The sequence below is a fragment of the Saccostrea echinata genome, unplaced genomic scaffold, assembly GCF_033153115.1.
Source record: "Saccostrea echinata isolate AGI-Se365-2 ecotype Australia unplaced genomic scaffold, CSIRO_AGI_Sech_v1 ptg000029l, whole genome shotgun sequence".
NCBI lineage: Eukaryota > Metazoa > Mollusca > Bivalvia > Ostreida > Ostreidae > Saccostrea > Saccostrea echinata.
In genome coordinates, this window is record NW_026889778.1 from 10,723,035 (window position 1) to 10,732,572 (window position 9,538).

At 34.1% G+C, this 9,538-nt stretch overlaps 1 protein-coding gene across 1 annotated transcript; it reads left to right on the plus strand.

Moving 5' to 3' along the window:
• The first annotated feature begins 36 nt into the window (after positions 1-36).
• On the plus strand, positions 37-8,870 carry LOC133195596 (histone acetyltransferase KAT2A-like). Its single transcript, XM_061331483.1, has 17 exons — positions 37-244; positions 473-596; positions 1,062-1,207; positions 1,359-1,448; positions 1,681-1,862; positions 2,276-2,467; positions 2,804-2,910; positions 3,138-3,302; positions 4,270-4,415; positions 5,287-5,495; positions 5,725-5,851; positions 6,158-6,268; positions 6,925-7,068; positions 7,347-7,495; positions 8,294-8,360; positions 8,453-8,537; positions 8,640-8,870. Exons 1-17 carry the CDS (start codon positions 50-52, stop codon positions 8,831-8,833), a joined length of 2,433 nt encoding a protein of 810 aa, XP_061187467.1. The 5' UTR covers positions 37-49; the 3' UTR covers positions 8,834-8,870.
• Positions 8,871-9,538: the final 668 nt, after the last annotated feature.

The window sequence follows — 9,538 nt, forward strand, 5'->3', positions numbered from 1 at the left end:
CGAACCCTAGCGGCCTTAATTTTTATTTTTAATGATATAAGCGACTGGTATGGCCGACGAAGAGAAGCCTCAGCAAAATGACCAAGATGCACAAAGTCAAGGAAAGCAACTTCTTACACAAGGAACAACGGGTGAAATGTCGCGTCCCAATAATCTACAGCGCATTGCACAGAAAAAGGCGATGGTTAAAAATTATTCAAGAACGAAAAAATTGGAGAAATTGGCCGTGTATTCATCCTGCAAGGTACATAATTTTGTAAACAATGGAGTTATCTCCCTGAAAATAATCTATTTGTTATATGGAATATAATTTGAATTAAATGAATAATTCTAAGAACATATACACAGCATAGCCTTATATTTTAGACTTGTAACATTTTTAACATACCTACATGCATTTACTTCCACCTTGCATTAGAATTTTTCAAGCATTTGTTATGCAGAACTTTGTATTTATGTTCTTGTTTTTTAGACAGAGAATTGTAAGTGCAATGGTTGGAAGAATCCCAACCCCCCTCCTACCCCTCCTCGAGTTGACGTATCACAGCCACTGGCCAATCTGACCGACCCCTGTAGAAGTTGTAACCACACACTGAGTTTGTATCTAAAATTGTTATATTTCAATAGTAGTATAGTACACAAAATGTAGCTACAGAACTGCTTTCTGGAAAAATTTTCAGACATATACTAGGTTAGAGAGCTACATATCTGAAATTGTAAAAATCTTTGAATTACAGCATAACATCTTTTGTCACAAGATTCAGTATTATTTGTTGCATTAAGTGCATTCCTCTGCCAGTTTGTCCGAATTTTCTAATTCCCAGAGAGCTACAGTTCTGCAGCTTAAGAAATTTGTGGCGTTTGTTCATCATGTTTTTAAAATCTTTTTATATGCTGCAAACCAGCTCAGATTAATAAAAATTTTAAATGTACATGTATGTTAATGTTGTATTTAGGTTGAATTTTTTGTTTTGAGATTTCATAATTATAGTTTTTCAATATAATGATCCTGGTTTGATGTCTGTTTGATACTTTTTTATGCTTATTGCCCTTTTATGCAGGCGCTCATGTTTCTCATTTGGACAACACACAGGAGGAGGAGCTAAATCGCCTGCTTAGAATTGTGGTGGACGTCGAGAACTTGTTCATGTGTGTTCACAAAGAGGAAGATGCGGAAACAAAACAAGTCTACTTTTTCCTGTTTAAAGTAAATATGCCCAGGAGAATGAAAAGGATAACTGCAGAACTATTGATTTGAATTTTTGTTTGCTATCAACATGCCTAATATATTTATGTTATTATTTTTTTTTTTATAGTTTATGTACAGTTCATTGATTTATTTTATTTGTATATCACAGCTTCTAAGAAAATGCATCCTCAACATGAGTAATCCCACCATAGAAGGACCATTGGGGAGTCCTCCATTTGAAAAGCCAAGTATAGCCAAGGTGCGATATTAATCAGTTGATATAAATAATGATATAGATGCAAAACTATTCATCTAACCTTCTAATACAAACAATTTCATGTTTTTAGATAGGTATCAAGAATACACTTTATCCTTAAAATGTTTCTAAATGTAAATGGCTCATTTTCTATTTTGTGTGTAATCAAATTTTTAGGTAAAAAGCAGCAATACGCAAGTATATATCTTTAAAGAATATCTGGTCTTTGTTTCAGGGGGTGACAAATTTTGTGGTATACAAATTTGGGCATCTAGCGCAGCGAGAATGGCAGACTATGTATGATTTAGCTAAGATGTTCCTACACTGCCTGAATCACTGGAAACTAGAGACTCCAACAAGTCGACAACAACACGCCGGACCAGAGGACATGCAAACCTATAAAGTCAACTACACAAGGTGATGACTTTTATCATAGAATTTTTCAGTGTTTGCTGTATCTTCCAAAGTGTCTTGTAAACTCAAGGGAGGGAAAGGAGGCTTATTGATGCATGCTGTGTATATTACAGAGTATATCAAAGATATGATGTGAAATAAATTTATTGTTATGATACAAGGAAATCAGATATTTAAAGAGAATGTGATGTTCATGTATTATGGCTAGGTTTATGTCAAAGTGACAATTAATTATCCACATTTGTAAATAAATTTAAAGCTTCTTATATAAAAACAAATTTAAAGAAAATGAATAGGAATTTTCAGAATTCTTCCTTTTTTCACCTCTCCAGTTTGACTTCATAAATGCTGTATAGAATGTATGGTGATAATCATATTCACTTCAGTGAAAGTGTAATTTATACATGTCCTTGCAGATGGTTGTGTTATTGTCACGTGCCAGCGTTCTGTGACAGCCTGCCTCGCTATGAGACCACCCTGATCTTTGGAAGGACTGTGCTGCGCTCTGTTTTCCAAACCATGAGAAGACAACTGCTGGACAAATTCAGGGCAGAAAAAGAGAGAATGCCACCAGAGAAAAGAACTCTAGTTCTTACTCACTTTCCAAGGTGAACATAAGATTGAAGATGAAGCTGAATGTGGGTATAAAGTCATTTTTGTGGTAGATAAATGAATCATATATAAACATGTCTATGCAGGTTGTACTGAAATGACTTAGCTATGGTCCATGAAATAGCTTAATTGGGAAAGGGAGGCTGAGATTGTAATTTAAAGACTGAGGAATTTGAATTAGCATTACAGATCACTCACTCAAAAATTCACAAGTCTAGATCAAAAGAGATAAAAACTTAGCATACTTATCAGGTATTTGATGTTTTATTCAGTGTGGGAAAAAAGTATATGGAGTAAATTCATTTCACATATCATGATTGATATGTTTGTAGATTTTTATCGATGTTGGAAGAGGAGGTTTATGGCACAAATTCTCCAATCTGGGACCCTGACTTTTCACAGAATGCGGCTAATGTTGCTGGTTCACCTCCCACCACACGTAAGTGATAAGAGACTACACATAAATGTACACATCAGTGTGCCTTAGAGACTGTGGAAATCATCCTGTATTCACAGAGCAGGGAAAAGAAATTTTTCTGTTGGTGTGAAATTTAGGAAATTGAAGGGAAAAAATAAACTGATTTAAGTTAATTCATAGTATTATTATAAAAAAAAAATTGCATTTCCTTAATTGTATGTAGGTTTCTATTAATATTATAATTATAGCTACAACCCCATCCTCAGCTACTGGAGTAAGTGGTTTGAACAGATTTCTGTCCACAGGGTCAGTGCCCTCTACCCCTACAGCTAAGGAAGTGGGGGAGAACTTCACCTCCATCAATCTCAGCCCCGGGGTAGTGGCAGCCCGGCGATCTTCAAGATCAGACACAGGTAGGGAAAAACAAATTTCTGTTTGTCTCAGTCAAAGTTGCTAGTGCACAGTGTATGATTACTAGGCTTATGAGAGGAATATGAAAATTTCTTTGTACCGAACTATTTACTAGCCTTAAAGATACTTGGACACAGATTTGAAGTAAATATTTTCTCAAATTTTCTGTATAATTTCATGACTTATAAGTTACTTTAGCATTTCATACTAAAATATAATAAAAATCTTATTTCATCTCGAAGTTATTAAAACTTCGAATTTCTGGACACATTGGATTGACACATCCTTGCGTTTTCACATATTTTAATTTTATTCTTAATACTTAAGAAAAGTGACAATTTTGTTGTGTCTTAATGAAAAAATATTAAAACTATAACCCAGAAAATTCAGAGTAGAAATGTTCGAAAACAAAACCCACTCGCAGTATTGTAAGTCCGTGCTCAGTGGTGTGTGCAGAGTTTAACAATTGAACACAATTGAAGTGAGTTGGTTTTGCTTTCGAACATTTCTACTCTGAATTTTCTGGATTATAGATGTAATATTTTTTATTAATACATAACAAAATCGCTTCTTTTCTTAAATATTAAGGATAAAGTTAACATTTGTGTAAGTGCAGAGGTGTGTTAATCAAACGCGTCCAGGAATTCGCAGTTCCAATAATTTCCAGATAAAATAAGTTTTTAATTATATTTTCGTGTGAAATGCTATTGCAATATGTAAGTCGTGATATTATACAGAAAATTTAGAAAATGTTAATTTAAAATCTGTGTCTAAGCACCTTTAAGTAAAGAATATGAAAAACTCTGTGCACCAAATTATTTTAATGATTTTATATGGGGAAACATACAGGTTACTTTCCTTTTAGAAAGACATTTGCAATTTGTATACATCTAAAATGTAGCTTCCTCTTAAATGCGTGTTTATTAGGTGAATGGACACAATAATCTTAAAATATTCTAATCTTAACAGGGAGTTCTGAGCTGAAGCGTAAACTTGAGGAGTCGTTTGGTCCTGAGGATGTAAAGAGGAAAAGAATTGAGGGCGATGTGTCCTCGGAACTGGTCACTAGTATAGTAGCCACCATCACTGAACCGGAACAGATGGTGGGACCAGATGTAAGTATACTGTTATACTGGTCACTAGTACTGCAGCCACCATCACTGAGCCAGAACAGATGGTGGGACCAGATGTAAGTACACTGTTATATTGGTTACTGTATTGTAGCCACCATCACTGACCCAGAACAGATGGTGGGGCCAGATGTAAGTATATCCTCAGAACTGGTCACTAGTATAGTAGCCACCATCACTGACCCAGAACAGATGGTGGGGCCAGATGTAAGTACACTGTTATATTGGTCACTGTATTGTAGCCACCATCACTGACCCAGAACAGATGGTGGGGCCAGATGTAAGTATATCCTAAGAACTGGTCACTAGTATAGTAGCCACCATCACTGAGCCAGAACAGATGGTGGGACCAGATGTAAGTATACTGTTATACTGGTCACTTGTACTGCAGCCACCATCACTGAGCCAGAACAGATGGTGGGACCAGATGTAAGTATACTGCTATACTGTTATACTGGTCACTAGTATTGTAACCACCATTACTGAACCTGAACAGATGGTGGGACCAGATGTACATGTAAGTACAGTTAGACATGTACTTTTTACTGAAGTAATTATCAGAATAGAAATTTTGTGCTCAAACAAGCATTTAGTAATTTTGAAGTATTTTTTTAATGCAGAAATTTTATTTACATTATTTCTTAAGCTTTATACTTTGGGAATTCTAACTGTACTTCTATCTAGAGTTCAAATTGAAACTAAGAAAACTACTATTAATTTAATTATGGTACATTGTATATTGTAAAAAGCAGTGTCGAAAATAATGCTCATCAATATGATTAGAGATAAAATTTATCACCAAAATTTAATGGTAAGGTAACTGTCTTTAACATGTTATTTTTCTTGTTCCCTGTAGCCCACTTTGTTCCCTGCCCATGTGGCTCGAGATGAGGCAGCCAGGAGAGAGGAGAACAAGGGGGTGATTGAGTTTCATGTGGTGGGGAATAGTCTCAGTAAGAAGCCCTCCAAACAGACGCTGGTGTGGCTGATCGGCCTACAGAATGTCTTCTCCCACCAACTTCCCAGAATGCCCAAAGAATACATCACCAGACTTGTATTTGATCCGTGAGTTGTTAACTTATTGGTTTTTATATATAAATAAAATGTTGATATGCATGAAAGTCCTTGTCTGTCGATGTTTATAAAAAATCCTGGCTTGCAAATCAGTACAAACTCTGAATTTCAGAAGTGCAAATTAGTACAAATTCTAGATTTCAGAAGTGCACTTTGAAAATAAAATTCATAGTTTGCAAAGAGATGGAAATTAATGTAATTTACTGACATTTTATGACAGGAAGCACAAATGTCTGGCCCTCCTGAAGGACAACAAAGTGATAGGAGGAATCTGCTTCAGAATGTTCCCCACCCAGGGATTCACAGAAATCGTCTTCTGTGCTGTATCCTCAAACGAACAAGTCAAGGTAAGAAAACACTGCAATGATCAAGTAAAGATAAGAAAACTCAAGTAAAGAGTTCCCCACCTAAGATTTTACATATATAGTCTTTCAAAATGTATCCCCAGAGAACAGGTCAAGGGAAGAAAACTTCACTGAAGAGTTGCATAATTATACATTAAATTTCATCTCTATAGCCAGGCTTTGTAATACATGCATATGAATTATTTATTGCTCTGTGTCTACATATCTAAAACGTTGAGTATTTATGATAATGATCTTGACAGTGAATTTGTGAAAAAAAAAAAAAGTTTTGTTAATTTATTTTCTCAGGGCTATGGTACCCACATGATGAACCACCTGAAGGATTATCACATCAGTCACAGTATCTTACATTTTCTGACATTTGCTGATGAGTACGCTATTGGCTACTTCAAAAAACAGGTACTTCCAGAAGATTGTCAGTGGTTCTACTAAGGGAATTATTAAAAAATTCATTTAAGAAATGAGGTATCATTTTTAATCATCTATCGGGATATAAATATGGGTTGGTCATGAGATCAAATTCTATAAAGAACGAAGGGCTTGATGGTAAGTTTGATCTCGTACCAACCCGTGTTTACATGTATATCCCGATAGATGTTTTAAAATGATACCTTATTACTTATATTTACATTTGTGACTTATTCATATTATAGCCTGATTATATCCTTTAACGCGTGAAATGTTTTATTTTTTCAAACTCAATGGCATGAGTTTGATCTATTGATTGCGCGTCGACCCTTTATGATGTCACTGGGAAATTATGTCGAACATTTATGACACAAGGAGCTCGTGTTTATACGGATATAGATACGCGTTGCTTTTAATAGTGTTGTATAAAAGAAAACATTTGCAAATGTAAATATTGTAAGTTAAAACTGTTAAATGTTATCCAAAGCAAAAATGTTGTATTTTACTTTACAGAAAAGATATTTTCATAACCAAAAAAAAACTAACATATCCTAGGTGATCTATATACAAATAAATGCATACATGTCTGTATAGTTGAAATGATATGCACAACCGGTAAATGAATTGATGATTAATTTTGTTTGAAGGGGTTTTCAAAGGAGATAAAATTAGCCAAATCTGCATACCTGGGGTACATAAAGGATTACGAAGGGGCCACACTCATGGGTTGTGAACTGAACCCGAAGATCTCGTATACAAACTTCTCAAGTATAATACGCAAACAAAGAGAGGTAATTTAATTGATATGTTACAATAATTCTCAGATCTTCAAATTTAATTAAAAGTAAATTACATGTGCACTGTTCATGGAAAAATTGTTTACAACTAAATGTACATGTATATATGTCTTTGAATTAAATACAATATATACATGTACATATAGGTAAAAAAAAATGGAGAAGGAAGTGTATTAGATCTGTTTTGACAAATTCATTCTTATATTATTTTGCAATCTATAATTAATAAATAATAAAGCAACATGTCTTGAATTTATAATTTGATCTTACAGATCGTAAAAAAGATAATAGAAAGAAAACAGCAAGAAATGCAGAAGGTGTACCCTGGACTGAAGTGTTTCAAGGAGGGAGTGAGACAGATACCTATAGAGAATATACCTGGTGTCCTGGACAGGGGCTGGAAACCTGACCCAGACAAAAGGTAGGAAGGAGGGGGGGGGGGGCATTTGATGATCAAAGGCAAGCATACTTATATGTGTAGTAAACTGTTGAACATTGCCCATAGATGTAACAGATAAAAGGATTAAAAATGTGACTCGGGGTAAACAGGGTGAAACACAAACTATGGATTGATAATAGGTAGAACACATTGTAAACATCAGCTAAGGAGAGTGTTTGTGAAATTTGACTTCAAAATACTGAGCACAGACAAATTTAATGATAGGCAAAAAAAATAGATAAGAGTTAGAGGTAGAACAAAAATTTAATGGTTATAGTGTAAGTTTGAGAGGGAAAAAATGAAAGAGAGACACAGAGGGTAAGGTAAAGCTACTCAGTCAAAGGCAGATACATGTAAATACTAGTACAAGATACAGTATAAACTAGTTTATTGTGTAATAATGATCATTTACAAATTTAAAGCTTTTGGATTTCTGTAAGCTCGTGGGTAAAAAGTTGTGAAACATGTTTAGCTAGTACCAGTATTTGAATTACCCATATACATGTATATTATGCAGAAGAACATATTCATTTGTTGAGTAAATAGTTTTATAAGAGATAATAAACTCTTGCTACTATAGATTTGAACAATCAAGGATAATATTTTGAATATGTAGATCTACATGTATATATGTTCAGCTTGTTTTAGGCTTGAATAACCATCTGAAAGTTAAATTGACTTATAAATTTTTGATTACATAAAAATGATTCATTTTATTCCTACAGGCCGTATCAAATGCACTTCTATTAATTAACAACTGCTATTCAAAACTTTTTTCAGCAAAGATCCCCCTATGGACCCTGATCAGCTACAAAATACTCTGAAGACCATCATACAACAAGCCAGGGTAAGTTAATTTTATCCTATTGTTATATCAGTGCATTTTGATGTAGTGTAGATATGGGAGTATTGATAAAATCATTTCTACGTGACTTACAGAGTCATGCAAGTGCCTGGCCCTTCCTAAAGCCAGTTGAGAAATCTGAGGCTCCAGATTATTACGACCATATTAAATTTCCCATGGGTTTGTACTTTTGGACATTTCTAGAAAGTTGATTTTTTATTATTGATTTCACAAATTACATTAGAGTAATTTTATAGTTTGTGCTTCTAATTTTATTTTTAGATCTGAAGACGATGGCTGAACGTTTAAAAAACCGATACTACTGTCACAAGAGACTGTTTATTGCTGACATGACCCGGATCTTTACAAACTGTAGATCTTATAACAAACCCGACACAGAGTATTATAAATGTGCCAACACACTGGAGAAATTCGTCATGGGTAAAATGAGGGATGCTGGACTCGTGGAAAAGTGAATCTGTCAATGTGCAATGATTTTTTTTTTCGACAAACATAATTATATACCATTTATTATGTTATTGATACATGTACATATCTTAATTTTGCTTAATATTGAATCTCATATGTACATGAATAAAACGTCCCACATGTACATTGTTTTAGTGAATTATGTATACTAGTAATCCTCTTGGCCTCAAGTTTGTAACCAGCTGTATCTTGTAATTAACCATGCGTGTCTTGCAGTTTTCATCAATCTGACATTCACTTATTGTTAATTTATTAGCTAATATACAAATTAAAATTAGCAAAAACATGATGTACTTCATAAAAGAATAAGCTGATCTTTTTTACCAACATTAAAGCTGCAGCTGTACATTCCATGGTAAGAAAACCAAACTGAATACATCCCAAAAATATTTTATAATGAATATGACATACATGTATGTAAGTAATCCAAAGGATATACATTTTGTAATTTTTGTAAAGTGTCCATTAAACATCATAAAGAGTTTGACTGCTAAAAGTCCATAAGATATTTGAAGATTGGATAAATATTTGAGATCACCTAAGCTGAATCTCAAGTGAGCTTTTCTGGTCACCCATTGTTGTCATCTGTATGTCTGTCTGTCCATCTGTCTGCCCGTCTGTAATTTTTCACATTTTCAAATTATCTCAAGAACCACAGGGTCAATTTTAACCAAAGTTGGTACAAAGCATAC

Excerpts from the sequence above, each read along its gene's own strand:
- LOC133195596 (XM_061331483.1), top strand. The coding sequence starts at position 50 with ATGGCCGACGAAGAGAAGCCTCAGCAAAATGACCAAGATGCACAAAGT. Across the intron at positions 2,468-2,803 it reads GTTCTTACTCACTTTCCAAG|ATTTTTATCGATGTTGGAAG; the intron begins GTGAACATAAGA and ends ATATGTTTGTAG. Across the intron at positions 7,496-8,293 it reads AAACCTGACCCAGACAAAAG|CAAAGATCCCCCTATGGACC; the intron begins GTAGGAAGGAGG and ends AACTTTTTTCAG.